The sequence below is a fragment of the Naegleria gruberi genome (genome assembly GCF_000004985.1).
Source record: "Naegleria gruberi genomic scaffold NAEGRscaffold_14, whole genome shotgun sequence".
In the NCBI taxonomy this organism is placed as follows: Eukaryota; Heterolobosea; class Eutetramitea; order Acrasida; family Naegleriidae; genus Naegleria; species Naegleria gruberi.
This window is the reverse complement of record NW_003163313.1, coordinates 648565-665688: the sequence shown is the minus strand read 5'-3', so window position 1 is coordinate 665688 and position 17124 is coordinate 648565. Positions and strand designations below refer to the sequence as shown.

At 33.1% G+C, this 17124-nt stretch overlaps 12 protein-coding genes across 12 annotated transcripts; 7 read left to right on the top strand and 5 right to left on the bottom strand.

Moving 5' to 3' along the window:
• Positions 1-11: 11 nt before the first annotated feature.
• Positions 12-635, bottom strand: NAEGRDRAFT_47768 (uncharacterized protein; the record flags this gene model as incomplete). Its single annotated transcript, XM_002679224.1, has 1 exon — positions 12-635. One exon carries the CDS (start codon positions 633-635, stop codon positions 12-14), a length of 624 nt encoding a protein of 207 aa, XP_002679270.1.
• A 397-nt stretch (positions 636-1032) lies between these two features.
• NAEGRDRAFT_65561 (uncharacterized protein) lies at positions 1033-1991 on the top strand (the record flags this gene model as incomplete). Its single annotated transcript, XM_002679345.1, has 4 exons — positions 1033-1093; positions 1132-1369; positions 1556-1746; positions 1783-1991. 4 exons carry the CDS (start codon positions 1033-1035, stop codon positions 1989-1991), a joined length of 699 nt encoding a protein of 232 aa, XP_002679391.1.
• A 442-nt stretch (positions 1992-2433) lies between these two features.
• Positions 2434-5623, bottom strand: NAEGRDRAFT_79116 (uncharacterized protein; the record flags this gene model as incomplete). The annotated part of the gene is made up of 1 exon (XM_002679223.1): positions 2434-5623. One exon carries the CDS (start codon positions 5621-5623, stop codon positions 2459-2461), a length of 3165 nt encoding a protein of 1054 aa, XP_002679269.1. The 3' UTR covers positions 2434-2458.
• Positions 5624-5851: 228 nt separating this feature from the next.
• On the bottom strand, positions 5852-6490 carry NAEGRDRAFT_32174 (uncharacterized protein; the record flags this gene model as incomplete). Its single annotated transcript, XM_002679222.1, has 2 exons — positions 5852-6284; positions 6327-6490. Coding segments are annotated over 2 exons (597 nt in total), but the record flags the coding sequence as incomplete, so codon positions are not given.
• A 288-nt stretch (positions 6491-6778) lies between these two features.
• Positions 6779-8174, top strand: NAEGRDRAFT_32125 (actin related protein; the record flags this gene model as incomplete). Its single annotated transcript, XM_002679344.1, has 3 exons — positions 6779-6889; positions 6930-7059; positions 7102-8174. 3 exons carry the CDS (start codon positions 6779-6781, stop codon positions 8172-8174), a joined length of 1314 nt encoding a protein of 437 aa, XP_002679390.1.
• An 833-nt stretch (positions 8175-9007) lies between these two features.
• Positions 9008-9980, top strand: NAEGRDRAFT_65557 (rab family small GTPase; the record flags this gene model as incomplete). Its single annotated transcript, XM_002679343.1, has 6 exons — positions 9008-9053; positions 9096-9157; positions 9199-9202; positions 9445-9452; positions 9503-9522; positions 9563-9980. The coding sequence occupies 6 exons, from the start codon at positions 9008-9010 to the stop codon at positions 9978-9980; spliced, it is 558 nt and encodes a 185-aa protein (XP_002679389.1).
• Positions 9981-10011: 31 nt separating this feature from the next.
• Positions 10012-10731, top strand: NAEGRDRAFT_32258 (uncharacterized protein; the record flags this gene model as incomplete). The annotated part of the gene is made up of 1 exon (XM_002679342.1): positions 10012-10731. One exon carries the CDS (start codon positions 10012-10014, stop codon positions 10729-10731), a length of 720 nt encoding a protein of 239 aa, XP_002679388.1.
• An 89-nt stretch (positions 10732-10820) lies between these two features.
• NAEGRDRAFT_79115 (rhodanese homology domain-containing protein) lies at positions 10821-11458 on the top strand. Its single transcript, XM_002679341.1, has 2 exons — positions 10821-11114; positions 11155-11458. The coding sequence occupies exons 1-2, from the start codon at positions 10901-10903 to the stop codon at positions 11403-11405; spliced, it is 465 nt and encodes a 154-aa protein (XP_002679387.1). The 5' UTR covers positions 10821-10900; the 3' UTR covers positions 11406-11458.
• Positions 11459-11506: 48 nt separating this feature from the next.
• Positions 11507-12341, top strand: NAEGRDRAFT_36065 (programmed cell death 6 protein). Its single transcript, XM_002679340.1, has 2 exons — positions 11507-11881; positions 11924-12341. The coding sequence occupies exons 1-2, from the start codon at positions 11746-11748 to the stop codon at positions 12310-12312; spliced, it is 525 nt and encodes a 174-aa protein (XP_002679386.1). The 5' UTR covers positions 11507-11745; the 3' UTR covers positions 12313-12341.
• Positions 12342-12929: 588 nt separating this feature from the next.
• NAEGRDRAFT_79113 (initiator tRNA phosphoribosyl-transferase) lies at positions 12930-14670 on the bottom strand (the record flags this gene model as incomplete). Its single annotated transcript, XM_002679221.1, has 6 exons — positions 12930-13090; positions 13138-13344; positions 13784-13801; positions 13842-14419; positions 14459-14545; positions 14588-14670. 6 exons carry the CDS (start codon positions 14668-14670, stop codon positions 12930-12932), a joined length of 1134 nt encoding a protein of 377 aa, XP_002679267.1.
• A 117-nt stretch (positions 14671-14787) lies between these two features.
• NAEGRDRAFT_32272 (uncharacterized protein) lies at positions 14788-15525 on the top strand (the record flags this gene model as incomplete). The annotated part of the gene is made up of 1 exon (XM_002679339.1): positions 14788-15525. A coding segment is annotated over one exon (738 nt), but the record flags the coding sequence as incomplete, so codon positions are not given.
• Positions 15526-16254: 729 nt separating this feature from the next.
• NAEGRDRAFT_79112 (ATP binding domain family protein) lies at positions 16255-17117 on the bottom strand (the record flags this gene model as incomplete). The annotated part of the gene is made up of 1 exon (XM_002679220.1): positions 16255-17117. The coding sequence occupies one exon, from the start codon at positions 17115-17117 to the stop codon at positions 16278-16280; it is 840 nt and encodes a 279-aa protein (XP_002679266.1). The 3' UTR covers positions 16255-16277.
• Positions 17118-17124: the final 7 nt, after the last annotated feature.

Genomic DNA, 17124 nt, shown 5'->3' with positions numbered 1-17124 from the left:
GTTTGTAATCTTTAATGAAGTTTATTGCTTTTTTCCCTTACATAAAAATCTTCAAAGGAAAAGTTTTCTTTTTTCTTCAGATCAAACTTCTTTTCATTCTTTTCAAGCTTCTTTTGCTCAATTTCTTCCACATTTTTCTTTTTAAAAAATTGAAGGGAAAAGGCTCTTCTTCTGGTGGTGGATTCTTCTTTTGTCTTATCATCTTTGTTGGAAGTTGCAATATCCACAGGGTTTGATTCTGCCATGGGTTGGTGCTCAACAGCTGGTAGAGAACTAGTGGAACGTATTCTTGTTTCCTCATGTGCTGCTGTAGTGGTTTGTGTGATGGTTGATGTTTTGTTAGGACAATTATTATTAGTATACAGATTTGATGGAGATTGTTTTTTCCTCATGGCCAGAGCTGCAAAAGAATCAAGTTTTTGAGTTGTGTTTGTTGTTAGTGGTTGGTTATTGATAAATTGAGGAGTATTAAGATTATTTCTGTTGTGTTGTTGTTTTTGTCCTTCCAAAGAGACAATATTGATTTCTTTCGTATTTACACCAGGGTGCATCACCTCATCCTCATCTTCATCACCAACCTCAATATTCTTTTCCTTAATTTTTTCGCTTTTGAAAGATTTATATCTTGTGCGCATTGTTTTTTTTTAAATGATGGTCCTAAAAATAAACTAAAAAAAATTATTGATGAGACAAGGAGTGATTGTAACAGGTAGGTTTTTTGTTTGGGTGATCCACTAACGTTTGATCAAAGGATCTACTGGATTTATTGGCAGACATTTAGTCGAATATTTAGCAAAGAAGGATTATCTAGTGATCAGTGCAAACAGGAGAACTAACTCTTCACAAATATGCTCAAATATTTCGAATTTTAATTTTTCTCTAGATGATCATTTATCTATCAAAAACCTGTTTGACAAGAATAATGAGAACAGCCAAACTGTTATTCATCTTGCTGCTATAATGGACTTTCATCCATTTAATAAAGAGCAAGTTGAAAGGATGAGACGAATTAACATTGACTCATCAGTCAAAATGTTTGAGGAGTTTCTTGATAGTAAAGAAAAGAAAGTGTTTATTTATACATCTACACAAGGTAAGAAGATTGGGTTAAATTTTCTTCTAACAATGAAGCTGCTATGGGATATTCTAAATTGAGAGGAAAACCAATGGATGAAACTTCTGTATGTGAACCTAGTTTCGAATACGGAAAGACAAAACTGGAAACAGAGAAAAAACTACAAGAAATGATGGACAATTATATGTTGAAATCTGGATCTCCAAAGCACTTATATATTTTGAGATTAACAGGAGTAACAGGAAGAAACGACACTTATGCAGCATTTGAATTGATACAAGCAAGTGCTTTCGGGTAAGTGATCTGTTATTATCATTCTGAAAAAATCAGCCTTAATTCAATAGTTTACCCTGGAGACTGCGCAAAAGGTGAAGTAAGTTTTGTACATGTCAACGATGTTTGCAAAGGCATTGATCTATGCATCAATAAGGCTTTAGAGAGTAATATTTCATCAAACAACTTGTTTATAATTGGACCAAGTCAATCAATGACAATGAAGGAGGCTATTGATTGTACATGTGAGGCTACTGGATGGCCAAGACCTTTATTTTCTATACCACTGCCATGGTTTAGGGTTTTTATTGAATATGTTTCACCAATTATTAATTGGACAAGATCTACAATTTTTGGATTTGGAAGAGCATCATTTTTGTTTGCTCCGGAGACCATCGGTAGGTAAACTTTGTGATTATTTATTAACTGTGTAGATTGTATGGAGCAAAATCATTCATTTTCATCTGAAAAGGCTATGACAGAATTAGGATATAGTCCAATGTCAACTAGAGAAGCTTTTCTGACAAGTATTTCAGAACATACCAATAGGCTTCCATCTAAAAGAAGTATCAAGATTTTACAGTTTGGTTTTTTATTAATGTCAGCTTATTTGATTTTAAGAACCGTTAAACTTATTTTGTAAAAATAAAGTAATGAAGAGAGAAAAATTTAGTCGTCTTAAAAAATTGAACAAAAAATTGGAATAGATTTGAAATCTGATACACCAAAAGAATTTTTGTTTATTAAACCAGATGGATTGTTTGGAGTATTTTGACCAATTGGTAGAATAGCTATGTCTTTTTACAGATATACTGTTGAGGATTGATATTATTCTTTTTCAATTCCGCTTATAAGATCAGGATTTTCTGTAGTATTTTCATCATCCAATTCTAAATTATTACAACTGAAACAATTTTCAGAATGGGTTGCTAGTTTTTCCTCATTAATTAATTTTTCATTTTCTTTGATAAGGTTATCCGCTTTGTTTTCTGAATGATGCTTAATAATATAATCAATACTTGGAACAGATCTTCTAGAGAGGAGACTAGGCCGAAAAAAGGATGACATTTTTTAGAGAGGACATTAAAAAGGAAGCTTCTTTATTAATAACTAGACAGATATTTCATTCAGGTAGATATACTTCTTCCTCATTTCAAAGCTCAAGTTATGATTATTATACATAAGATTGAGAGCACACAAACCAGTGATGAACTTTTTGATATCTGACGATCTGCAAGTGTTATAGGAAGGCTTCTTGGATTTCTTACAGTGCCTATTCATAATAGCTCTTTGATAAATTTCTTTTTGTTGAACTAATTCAGCCATTAACATGTCCTTAGCTCTTCTGAGAACTTGTTTAGTAGAATCCAAAGGATGAGTCTTGCAATGGAACCATAGAGGCCCATAGTTAGGATCAGCGTTGACACACATGTTCTCAATATATTCCTGAATCGCTACAGTACTATTAGTTACTGAAGAGCTGGTTGGTGCAGCAGCACTACTTGGAACAGATGGCCCTCTGGTAAGTAATTCCAATCTGAGATACTCAATGAAACTGTCTCCGTATTGAGGAGTAAACTTGATAGCAAAATTGAGATATCTTTTGGCCTTTTCCAAAGAGAATTTTGGAGATAAAGGATTAAGAGCAATTCTGGCACCTTCACACCAAACTTCACCACTCTTAGGAACTTCCTCGAGAGCTTCTTTGAAAACTTGATAACACTCAGCAATATCACCCTTCATATGTTTAAGTTGGATAAGAACAGCCCAAAGTCTTCCTGTCCCTCTATGAATTTCCAAAGCTTCCTTAGCTTCATTAGTTGCTTTGTCAGTATCTCCTGCTCTCATTTCAAGAAGGATGCTTTCCAAAAACACCTTCCATTCATGTTTTGCTTCGTATTTGGCTCTATTCAAAAATTCTCTTGCCTTTTCTAAATTATTACAAAATTCTTCGAGACGGGCACATTCAATCAAAACAACAGCTTTAGTTTTAGCAGGAACCTCTTGCAATGCTCTGTTCAATAACATTCTAGATATTTCAATGTTTCCTGCATTGAGCTCTGTTCTTGATCCTGCTAACCATACTTTCCATCTTAGATTTTCCAACGCCTTAACAGCACTCTTACTGTATGCTTTGCGAGCAAGTTGTAAATTAGTAGCTCTCTCTTCGAATTGTGCCAATTCAAAATAGACTTTCCATTTCAATTCCTTACTAATGTTTTTGGCTGCTCTTGCAATACATTGTCTTACGTCATTTAAACAAGACTCTTTTGTCTCGATATCATACGCTTTGTCATATTTCCTTTCATAAAGTCTTAAAGCTGCAAACCACAAAGGACCATAACGGGGATTGGCTATTAGACCTTGCTCTACAATATTTAGAGCTTGTTCAAATTGCTCACACTTTTCCTCCAATTTGAATGCTTCATAGTAAATTGGGCCATGACGAGGAACATTTTTCATTAAATATTTGAAAACCTTTCTAGCTACATCAACGTTATTAGCACGAGATTCTAATAGAGCCCCTTCTAGAAGAATTTTCCAACAAGTTTCAGGTTTTTGACCTTTAAGTTTGCCAAGAATACTACGTGCAGTGTTTAAATCATCAACTTGTTCGAAATGCTTGATTGCCTTCACTAGAAGTGACTCATTGTTCCTACACTTGTCAAGTCCTTCAATTAACAATTTGCCACATTTTTCATAATTTCCACTCTCTTCTTCGAGTTTGGCGTGTTCCAACCATCCTTGGCTTGCTGTTGGTTGCATTCTGTTCACCATACTGAACTCTTTTCTTGCATCGTTTAAAAGATTTTCTCTTTTAGCAAGGTCTGCTAGATCCATATGAACTCTCCAGTGCATATGAGAACCTAGTTTACATTTAGGATCGTAGAGGTGATTGATTAAGATTTTTCTACATGATTCATAACCAATCTTTTCGTTAGATTTTAGTAGTAACTGAACATCTTTAAATGCTTGTTTGTCATCCACTGATTCTTTCTTAGATGGGGATGTTGGAGTGGAGCTATCATTTGAGCTGTTTGTAACCAAATTAGTGTTGATTGATAATGTTGCAACGTTGCTTGCATTGTTACTGCCACTTGAACCATTTCTTTTATGACGAGATGGCGAGTTAGGAACACTGCTGTAACCATTAGGATGTAAGTTATTGGTTTGCATAGCTTTCTCGAATGGCTCATGCCAATTAGAACCATCTAGTTCTACGCTACCAGAAGAAGAAGCACGGGCATGATGGATGGTTGGATTGTTTAGGTTTTCATCTTCAGTTAAGAGCAAGCCACAAGAGGAATTACTATTGCAAGAAGATCTTCTCAGTTTGCTTTGATTTCCAGGCTTTGAAAATACAGGAGGTGGTGGTGGCATCAATTCGTTGTCAGACAAGGTACATTGGTGAAAAGAGTTGGTTAGTGACATAACATCAGTGCCTATTGCTTGATAACCACAAATTGGCATTGGTTGAGCATATGGAATCTTTGAAGGGAAATGAGGATTTTGTCCACCATTTTCCAAAAATGGTGGTTGGATTGGGTATGGTCTGTACTGAACTCCAGTATTACTGTACATTTGAATTGGCTGTGCACTAGCTGCCATTTGGAAATTATTCCAGGTTGGTTGTGATTGCGGATGATAATTGGTATGATAGGAGTTGGGAACACTCTTGTTGAACAATTGGGTTTGATTATACTCTATACTTGGTTTCACAAAAGATCCCTTTCCATTATCAGTAAAAAGTTCATAACTGTTTGCGTTCTGTCTTACCTGTTGTTGAATTGAAGAAGCAGCAACTTGGGAAGTTGGAGAGGAAAACAAGGATGAATGAGTTGATGGAACATTGTCAAAATCTAACTTTCTTGCTGTATGATGAAATGATTCTGTTTTTCCATTAAAAATAGACTTGGAAGCTCCTCCAAATGGGGAATAACCAGAGCTAGCTGATACCTTAGTTGGAGACAAACAAAGATCATCCATGATATTGCTGGGAATGAAGGAACTCATTTGTGGGTTAGTTGGCAAACTGTAACATTGATCCCAAATGTGGTTGCTATTGGCAGGAAGTCTTGGTGGGCCATGAGTATTCGGACCATGAGGGTTGTTTTCTTGACGATAATCGTTCATCATGAATAAATTATGGTGGGGATGGGTTCCGGCCCCATTATTCTGTTCTGAACCACAGAAAGATGGCATGCCAGCAATTTGTTGTTGAGCAACAGAATGTAACGGTTTTGTGGGCGTAGAAGGCATGGAGAGTGTTTGCATTTTTTTTAAATTTATTAAAGTCGTTAGCCAAAACTCGTAAGATTTTATTAAAAAAATAATTTTCGACCAATAATGTAACTGACAATTACGTTACAAAAAAATTTAAGAAACGGCCGTTCAAATATTCTAGCTTGATAACCAACTGAGCAAAAAGGGGTGACTATTTGGTAACAAGACGATTTCTACAAGGGACAAAATAATAATTCAAATAAAGCTGTTTAGTATAATTTATTCTGAGTCACTTTTACTTTCCTTCTCTCCACCAGTAACACACGATATTCCACTACAGAAATAAAAGAAGATTATTAATATTAGAATTACAATAAATATGCAACAAATAATGGCCATTTTCACAGTATTGGAAATCATTGCATTTTTCAATTGGTGAGTTTTCTTTTTGAATTCAGCTGCATGAACTACAAGCTCATCCGTTTTGCCAACCAATATATCAATTCTCTCTCCTCTTTGTATCACTTTATCGATGTTCATCACCATAATATTTTGAATTTCTTGAATTTGATTTTTGATCTTACGAATCTTGTTAGCCTCAGGATCATTGTTGAAATAATTCATTTTTGATTTTAAAGTGGACTTGAAAGACTTGTTCATGGCATAATTATTGGCTACAGTTTTTCCAGAATCTCCATACTCCTTGAACCATCTGTTTTCACAGGTTTAATTTGAAATTGATTCATTTACTTACTCTTCTTTAATTTGTTGAATAAATCTAAATGACTGAGCCTTACTGAAAGTACCATCAGTCATACATAAAAATACAATTTCATCTGAAACCTCATAATTAAAATTATAACTATCATATGTATAGGTCATCTTTGAGTTTTGCAAAGGTATCTTTTCCAAAATCTTTAATGTTATTCTTTGAAAGTTACCATATTTTACAGTAGGATTTGTAAACTCTGCAAGAACTATAATTTAAAATTATTAATAATATTTATTAATTGTTTACTCACCCTTACTTCCCCGAGAGACAACAACGTACAAAATTGCACCAACATCCTGCATACTCATTTGATTTAAATTTTTTAAGATAAAAATAAATAAAAAATACACCCAAGAACTACACACTAGTGGGTCGTCTCAATTTTCTGCAACAATCAACTATAGTGTAAATTATTAAATCATCAAACAACAATCATGAACACTTTTGGTGGAGACGAGGTTGGAGCCGTTGTTATTGATGTCGGTACTCACACAATTAAAGCTGGATTTGCAGGAGAAGAAAATCCAAAGGCGATCATCCCATCAGTAAGTTTTCCGAGATTCTATTTCTAACCAACATTACTAGGTGATTGGTACTGTATTTGACAGTGATGATAAATCAAAAATTTCTAGCTATTATGTGGGTAACAAGGAAATTTCCTTCGCAAGGCCTGGCATGGAAGTACAAAACATCTTTAATTCAGATACTGGAGAGAGTATGTTGATAATTTATTATTATTTGACTTATTGAAGTTTAGTTCAAAACATTGATTATTTTGAGAAGGCTTTAAATTATATTTATGACGAAAGACTAGGTGTGAAACCGAACGAACACCCACTTTTAATGTCAGAAGATCCTCTTTGTTCTTCATCAGGAAGAGAAAAGTTAGCATCTCTAGTTTTTGAGAAATGTAATATTCCAAGTTTTTTCTTGTCCAAACAACCAGTTTTAAGCTGTTTTGCAAATGGAAAATACACAGCCCTAGTTGTTGACAGTGGTCATAATGCTACAACTGTCACATCTGTGCATGACGGTTTGGCTCTTCGTCAAAGCACAATCAAAACTACTAAAGTTTGTGGAAAAGTATTGGACGAAGATCTAAGAAATCTAGTTAAAACAAAGAGGGGAGGTAAGGACATCCTTGCTCCTCATCAATTTACTAAGCAAAGAAGCTCTCAACAACCAAGCTCCAAATCCACTAAAATTGTAGAACACCATATTGACGGATTAACACAATCTTTTAATGATTATTCAATCAACAGAATTGTTGGAGACATGAAGATCAATCTACTAAGAGCATCAGAGGATGGAGCTGTTCAAACAGGAAACACACCACTTGTGAGCTTTGAGTTAAATGATGGAAACGATATTGAAATTGGTCTTGAAAGATTCTCAATTTGTGAACGTTTATTCAACCATGAATATGGACTTGCAAAATTGACATGTGATTCTATCAACAAATGTGACGTGGATCTTAGGAAGGAATTATATTCAAATATTTTGTTAGTTGGTGGAAATACATTAATTCCTGGTGTACCAACAAGGTATGAACACGAATTAATAAGAATGGCGCCAAATAATGTTAAAGTTAAACATCCACTCAACACAAAAATATCTGCAAATATTCACACACTTTCCACATCTATGGGTAACTCCTCAACCCAATCAACAATGCAAACAGCAGTGGCTCAACTACAAGAAAGAAAGTATGCTTCATTCATTGGTGGATCAATACTTGCTAGTTTAGGATCTTTTCAATCTATGTGGATTTCTAAATCAGAGTTTGATGAAATGGGTGCTGCTCAATGTTTAGCAAAAAAATGTCCTTAAATTAAAACATCTTTTTAAACATGTTTTTCATGTTTTGATTGTAATCTTGATCCAGTTTAGTGCACTTTTGAATTGACGAATCTAATAGTTTGATCATCTTGTCGTACATATCTGCTGCAATAGTCTTAGGAGAGCCTGTAATAACCTTACTGATTACAGAAATTTCAGCATTTGAATCAACTGTGAGTAGCAGCTCTTTAGCTTTTCTGAAATCTTCATTAGCCAAAGAATAATTTCCATCATTCATATTTGCCTCACCTCTTTTGTAATAACTTTTAACATTTTCTCCGATATTATCAAGACATTCAGTACTAAACTTTACAACATTCGAGTATCTTTTAAGTTTTAACTCACATGTGAGTAGATTATTGAACAGAGTGATCAACAAATCCCTAGCCTTTCTATTATTTAAATCCCATTTCAATTTGGAGATCCTTCTCACATGTTTAATTCCGCTTCGATAACATCTGGAAGCTGAAATATTCTTATTTTGAGAGAAGAATAAGTTGCCATCTTCTTTTTTGTTTAGAGCTATATTGTAGCTCTCTTCATCTGAATAATCCCATTCCGTAGCATTGCCATCACTCGAATATTTTCGTAATAGTTTGATGGAAATTTTATATTTAACAAGATCCTCTCCTAATGTTAAAATCTCACATGTTTCTCCTGGATTCATCACACTAAGTTTTTCTTCCATATCTAAAAACTTTAATTGCCCATTTCCGAGTTGGGCGTGTATTGGTTTATCAATATCAAAGGAGTTTTCAACCACAGTTTCATCTGGCAATTTTACTATCGAACAATGAAAGACAACGTTAGACATTTTTTAAAAAATGAGCAAAAAGAATGAAGGAGTGGACATCAAAGTTGTCATGCTTGGTACGTTTAAAACAAATCCTGATTGAGTAACCAATAAAACAGGTGACAGTGGTGTAGGAAAGGTAGGGATTAATAGTAAATACAATAACACTGTAGTAGACCAGGTATGATTTTTAAATAATTTAAATATTCTAAGAAAAATCAGTTTGGTAAGTCATCAACGAGTAAAAATCTACAATGATCAAAAGTTGGTTAGATTTTTAAATAATACATTCGGAAATACAAGATCCACTATTGGCGCTTCATTCTTTAAAGTAGGTATTTGAGAGAAAGAATTTATTAACATGTTTGAAGAAAGCCATTCCAACAAAAAACGGAAAACATTTAGAATTAGGACTTTGGGATACTGGTTAGTAATTGCTTTAAAATTCATCTAAATCAATCATCAAAGCTGGTCAGGTAAGATTTGACGCTAATTGAAAATTCTTGATCATTTAACTCATCAATAGGAAAGATATGATTCTTTGAGGTTAGTATTCGTTCATTAAATATTCATTCAAATGGAATAGCTCTTTCTACTGCCGTCACACAAATGTAGCACTTGTTTGTTATAGTGTGATTGAGGAAGGAACCTTTCAAAATGTTTCTAAATGGGTGCATAAATTGGAAACGAGTGCTCCAGCAGAGGATTGTTTCATTATACTAGTTGGTACTAAATCTGATCTTGGAAAATCTGTAATATCTGAAAGACAAGTAGAGGAATTCACGTCATCACATAGAGTTGTATTCAAACATTTTGTAACAAGTTCAAAGGATGGAGTGAATATTGATGTTATTTTTGACACTATTGTAGAAGAATTTGAAAAAAGAAAGGCTAAAAACTCTGAAATTAAACCAAGTAATGTTGGACTAGTACCAATATCTCAACTTCAAAATCCTTCAAATAACACCTCTCCTACAAGTGGGAAGAAAGGGTGTTGTGGATAATTTACAATATTTGCAATTATTATTAATAAAAATGCCAAAAAGTATCAACGACCCCAATATGGGCCACATGAAAACTTCCGATTTCAAACTTGTTTATGAATTTAATGATGATACTTATTTGTTAGTGGATGCTTTGGAAAAAGATTATATTGTAAATCATTTACTCAATTCGAAATGTGGATTAAAATGTTGTCTTGAAATAGGAAGCGGAAGTGGATATGTTACAACATTTCTTTATAAATTATTAAACAATAATCATCAATTAATGAATGCATCTTATTCATTTTTATTACTTTGCTCCGATATTAATCCAAATGCTGCTTTGATGACAAGAAAAACATTGGAAAATAATAAGATAACACCACAACAAGTCCCAATTTGTTGTGATGTTGTCCTTACCGATTTTCATTCAGCATTTAAACAAAGAATGAAGAACAAAATAGATTTACTTATATTTAATCCACCATATGTTCCATCCGAACAATACGAAATGGGACATAATGACGTCAGAGCAGCCTATGCAGGTGGTATTGATGGCAGAGAAGTTATTGATAAATTCATTCCAATGATTAAGGACATTTTGTCAAGAGATGGTGTTTTTTATTTCGTTCTTATTGAAGATAATAGACCTCAAGAGGTTATGAAATTGCTTAGTCTTGAAGAGAATGGAGGTTTCGCAAGTAAGATTGTTTTAAAGAAATGGGTTCAAGGTGAATATTTATTTATTGTAAAGTTTTTCAAGAGTTGTTGAAGACAAAGAATCGTTCACAAATAAGTGCTTGATGATTCTCTATTGTTAAAGTACCTTTTAATACAAAAAAATGTTCAAACACTTAACCACACCAATTCTTAAAATAAATTCCAAATCGTTGATCATAAATACTGGAACCATTAGGAGATTTAATACATCCTCTATTAATATGCAATTCAGTTTTATTACAAAGCAACAAGTTGAACAACTAATCAAGGAAAAGACTCCGGTAGAAGATTTTATTTTAATTGATGTGAGAGAACCATCAGAATTTAATTCATCTGAACTTCCTCCAATTCATTCATCAGCTTACAACATACCTGTAGGTGATTTAGGACCTGCTTTTTTGACCTTGGATAATAAGCAATTTAAACAAACATATGGTAAGTTGTGAATAATTGATTAGCAACTGAAAATGTAAAGGATTTGAAAAACCTAATGTTCACTCTGATTCTACTCTTGCATCTAGTGGTTATGGTGGTGTTTCACATGCTTTTATTTCATCCAAAGCTAAAAAATCTATCTTTGGAGATGATGAAACAATCTCTAAGAAGATTATTGTCTATTGCAAATTAGGAGGAAGGGCACAAATGGCTGCTCAAACCCTTTCTGAATTAGGCATTGAAAATGTTTATTGTTATAAAGGAAGTGCAAGTGAATGGTGGAGTAAATAATTTATTAATAACATTCCTATCAAGTAAATTTATTAAAATGCATTTTAATACGTAAGGAATAAACCTTCTAATTTCTTCTAATTTAAAATAAAAAAAAATGAATCAAAGCTTTAGAGCTCCACAAGGCACACCTCAAGGTTATCAACAGACAGGAGGCTATCAACAACCTCCACAATATGGCGGTTACCAACAACCTCCACCACAATATGGTGGTTATCAACAACCACAAGTAGGAGGTTACAATCAACCACCACAGCAACCACAAGTAGGAGGTTATCAACAGCAACCACAACAATACGGAAACCATCAACAATCACAATATGGTATTTATCAACCACAAATGCAATCTCACCCACTTAGACCGTTTTTTGATGCTGTTGATTTGGATAGATCTGGAAAAATTACTTGGATAGAGCTTCAAAAAGCACTCACTCAACCAGGATCTGAATTTACAGGAAAAGTCTTCAGTGAAAGATGTAAGTCTTTATTAATTGAATGAGGTACAAGAATTTTGACAGGTGCAAAAAGATTAATTAAAATGTTTGACAGGAATAATAATGCTGAAATTGATTTTGAGGAATTTATGCAATTACATCAATATTTACTTCAAATGAAGCAAGGATTTGAGTTTGTAGATACTGACAAGTCTGGAAGTTTATCTTTTGATGAAATCTCACGAGCACTTGCTCAGTCAGGCTACAGAATTTCACCAATTGTGTTGCAAAAGATATTCCAAACTGTTGATACACAAAAAAAGGGATCTTTAAATTTTGATGGATACATTGAACTTTGTGTTTATGTTGGTATTGTCAGAAATATTTTCCAACCAAAAGACTTTTACAGAAACGGACAAGCTACTTTTACTTTTGATCAATTCTTGGAAGCCTGTACAGAGCTTTATGTGTAGATAGTAATAATAATATTAAAATATAATTTATAATAATTCATTAAATTTTCCAATCACTTCCTCTCCTCTGCTTGCTTCATAAGAACCTTCAGTTGATTTGTAAAGTAAAGTTCCATCTTTTTGGAATGCAGCTATGAGGATTTTTTCATCTGAATCTACTTGTAAACTTTGTCTAAATTTAACTTGGTCTGTGTGAATCAAATAGGTTCTTTCTCTAATAATTTGATCCACAGTCCCATATCTTACAGCTTCAAAAATTCCTCTATTCTAAAGTCAAATAAATAATAAAAATGTAAATTTACCTTGCCAATAACCAATACATTTCAGGCTAAAAGAAGAATAATTAATTACTAAAAATTTCAAAACGTACTAACAAAGGAAATACATTAAAGTCAATATCCTTCTCTTTCCAATCCCCATCACGTTTTAAATCAGCAAATATTTTTTGCCATGTCTTGGAAGGTTCCTTTTGCTCTTTTGAAAATCCGAAAATACAAACATTAACTTTGGATGAAAAATCCGTTGGGAAAGATTTTTCAGTACGTGACTCTATTTGCATACCAGAAATGGATGGCAGCACAAGTTTGTTTTCACTCATTTTTTTTGAATGGTTTTTATTAAGAGAGTAAATGTCTGTTGAGGGATTTCATCATGCTCCTGGAAGGAGATGCATCATTAATAAATGATTGTATGTACATTAATTTCTTTCTTATCATTTGTTTATCACATAAATGTTGCCTTGTGTAATCTCTATTTTGTTTGTTTTTTTCGAAATTATCTTTTCAGAAATAAAACTAATCAAATATTTGAAAATGGAATACTTACTGTCTGAATCGAAAAGAGAGCACATCGCTGCCAATCCAACAACAATTTCTTCATTCTTTCCAGTCCTTCCAAGTACATACACATTCATTTCCTTTTCCAATTCTTGTTCTATAAAATATAGAATTTCACCTAAAACTTCTTCCAAACCCCTCTTGTGCTTCTTACTATCAATAAGGAAAACACATTTTCCACGTGAGAGTTCAATATCTGTATCACAACAGCAAATAAATACAGATTGGTTTAAATTCGTTTCAAAATGCCTATTAAGACTTTGGAATGAGGAAACTAATAGATGCAGCCATTGTTAAATTAAAATAATGGTAAGTACTCACAATTAGAATAATTTCCAATTAAAAGATTAGAATTTCCAATTTTAACAGCTAGTAGATTATTTGAATTTTCTGTTGTGTCGATATGAAGACTTGATATGGCGCAGGAATCATGTAAATGTTGAGAATCAGATATTGATGATGTTTTCCTTTCATTTTCTAGTATTTTGTTGATAACTTGTTTACATTCATCTCCATTGTGCACATTTTGAGAGAGTATTACAGAGTGGTTATTCCAAAATAATTGTGGTGTTAGCCCCATAGCCCAAGACTCTGTAAAATAGTTATACTAAAACAGTTAAGAGTGTAAAACATACCATGATCATCTCCGGCACCTAATTGGGAAAATCAATAATTAAATATTATAAAACTCACCTTGAATATAAACCCAACTAGTTGTTTTGATTGGATGATCTGGATCACTTGCACTCACTAAAATAATAGGAATAAAATCTAACCCTTCGAGAGAAAACTTGGAGGTATTTTCCAATTCTGTTCTTCTGCTTATCCAAACACATTGGAGAGGTTTAGTATACATTTCAATAAATTCTTTCAAATCTAGACCACTATTTAAAACAAAATCAACCCAGCTCTCTAACCTTTCTTCAATTTGAATTTTCTCTGTATCATGAACCCATGTTGGAAGTTTAAGATTTGATTTTTTTTCTCCAAATTTTAAATAACTCAATACCTTATTCATAACACAGCACCATATTGGAATTGTTTTTGAAAAACTATCAGGAAATAATTTTCCCTTTCTTGTTGAGTCAACAATCATTAAACATTCCTTCTTAAGGGCAGTTTTTAAAACATGTAGATTCAATCTATTCAATGAAAATTGCCAATGATAACTGTGTCCATCAGTAGATTTAAAATAACAAGTTGAATCAAAACTATGATGATACCACAATCCACATCTCAAATTTGCAAATTTTGGTACTAGTGAATAAATTCTTTGAAATTATGAACAAAAAGATTAATTGAATGCTTACTTAAAAACGTAGGAAACAAAATTAGAATCTTCTTTAATTGATTGCAGTCTAGCATAAATGTTGTGAGTATCTTGTTTTAATTTTCGGCTTTAAAGGTTATAATTGTCATCAAAATAATGATCAACAAACCTCATCTTGTAGAAATTTAGAACCTCTTCCTCTCCATTATCGAAAAAGTCTTCTTCGGAATGAACTTTAAAATTTTGAATCATTTTTTTTTTTCGATTGATTGAAAGCGTGATGGAGTCCATTTTGCATTTTCAAATTTTAAAAAAATAGCATTCATCCAGTCGCATATGCTGTATTGAAAAATTGTTCAATAACTCGGAATGACAAATAATTTATTTAAATCGACTCAAGTTTTGAGGTCTTTTAAATCAGCACCAACTTGTGCTGTTTCGTTTTACAAGAGAAAATTATCTGACAAATTAATACCATTCAGTTCGGAAAAAGGAAGAGAATTATTTAGATCAAGTTTAAAACAACAATATATGGAAAATTATTTTTCATTAGCTGAACAGTTCCACACCCAACAAGAACCTGCTTTTTGCGGGTTAGGAAGTTTAAGTATGATTTTAAATGCTTTACAATGTGATCCAAATCAAGTTTGGAAAGGTGTTTGGAGATATTATGATGAAAATCTGTTAATGAATTGTTGTGTTTCTGGAGACCAAGTATTAACCAAAGGTTTGCAGATGGAACAATTTTGGTGCCTTTCTGTTTGTTCTGGACTTGATGTTCAGTTATTCAGAAATAGTACTATTGAACAATTTAGACAGCATATTATTGATTCATGTAAACATCAAAAGTTTCATATTGTTGTAAACTTTTCAAGAAAAGCACTAGATCAAACAGGTGATGGCCACTTCAGTCCTATTGGAGGATATAATCCTGATGAAGATATGGTTTTATTATTGGATGTTGCAAGATTCAAGTATCCATCCTATTGGGTTTCAGTTGAGAAATTGTATGAGGCCATGATTTTGATAGACAAGCAAACAAATAATAAGCGTGGATACTTTACAATGAGACCTTCTGAAAATGCAAGTTCAATGTTTTATCGTCTCTTCAAATCAAATGCATCTATGAGTTGGAGACGATTTTGTCTATTTTTATTGAATGATTATCTACCAACAAGAAGAGAACAATTGCTAAAGGCAACAACTCTTAATGAATACATGGATCAGATTATAAGGTTAGAAGATTATGAAAGAGAAACAGATCCTGAAATACAGTCGTGTATGTACAGTGTTCCATCAATAATGTACAATCCTACTGGTTTGGAGTCAAAATCCAGAGTTGTTAGAGATTTATTATTTTCATTCTGTGATACCTTATTGAATGAATTGTCCACATGCGTACAACACAAGTATATTTTCTTTGATCTTATCAACAATATGAAAGAATTAGAAATGTACAAGATGATCAAAGACCATTTAGATGCGAGTTCAACCAAATATCCTTTTTACAAAACTCCAAAGCTAGATATTATCATGTCTCTTCTCCTTTATACTCTACCATTACCAAAATTACCAATGAATGAGACTCTAAAGAAAGAACTCTTACATATTCACAGAAATTATTCAAATATTTCGGATATAACACCTGAACTAGCAACTGAGCTTCAACAATTTGCTGGTGGCGTTAAGGTTCTTTGTGATATTTGTAAAGATCCAATATCAGGATCTAACTTACACAAACAGGAACAGTCAGATATCAAAATACAATCACCATGCAAATTGGTTCACTGGAACAGTCACATCAGGTGGAATCAATGTAGTAAAAAGAGCGTAGTAAAAAGTTAACCTGATGAATTAATTTATTCATCTTGAGTGCTTTCTTCTGTTTCTTCTTTTGGTTCCTTTGCCTCTTCATCTTCACCATACTGAATAGTCATATCAACATAGGAGAGGATGTATTCTATCGATTCTTCATCAGTAATATCCAATTCAAGAAATCCAACCATGTTGAAGTTGTCAATTAATGAAACAATTGCATGATTGAGTTTGGAGAAAGATGAATTTCTCTTATGGGGATTGGTTTCTTTCTCTAAAGCGTAGAGAAGCTCAGTTTTGTCAGGAACTTTTAGCTTTTCTAAAATGTTTGATCTTTCCTTATTTCCTTTTAGAGTATCACATTTTGTGAAAATATTGACATGAGGAGTCTCGAATTGAATCATTGCAGAAAGGGCCTGGGTAATACCACTGATATATTTTGTAACATCTTCTATAAATTGTACGTCCATACAATAGACACAACAAACCCTATATCCTCTTCGTTCCAACTCCTTTACAAATAACTGCATGATTGGTACATGACTGTAAAGTTCAATTTGACCTGGACAATCAAAGATTAAATAGTCATTCTCATAATCACTCAATTCTTCCGAGAACCAATCTTCTAAATTTTGCATTAAATATTCCATACAGTAAACTAGACCTCCGTTCGGACCAAGTTGAAACTCCTCCATGACATCCTCCAATGTTACCAAGTCACGAATATCAAATGCACATTGATATTTAAACTCCTCAGCCGCAGGATCTAAATTTACAACATGAATAACTCTCTTTGTATTGTTACCATGTTCTTGAATTGTTTGGCAATAAGTCGATTTTCCGGAGCCAGCAGGTCCAATCACTAGTTGTGCGTGTTTCCCCATTTTTTTG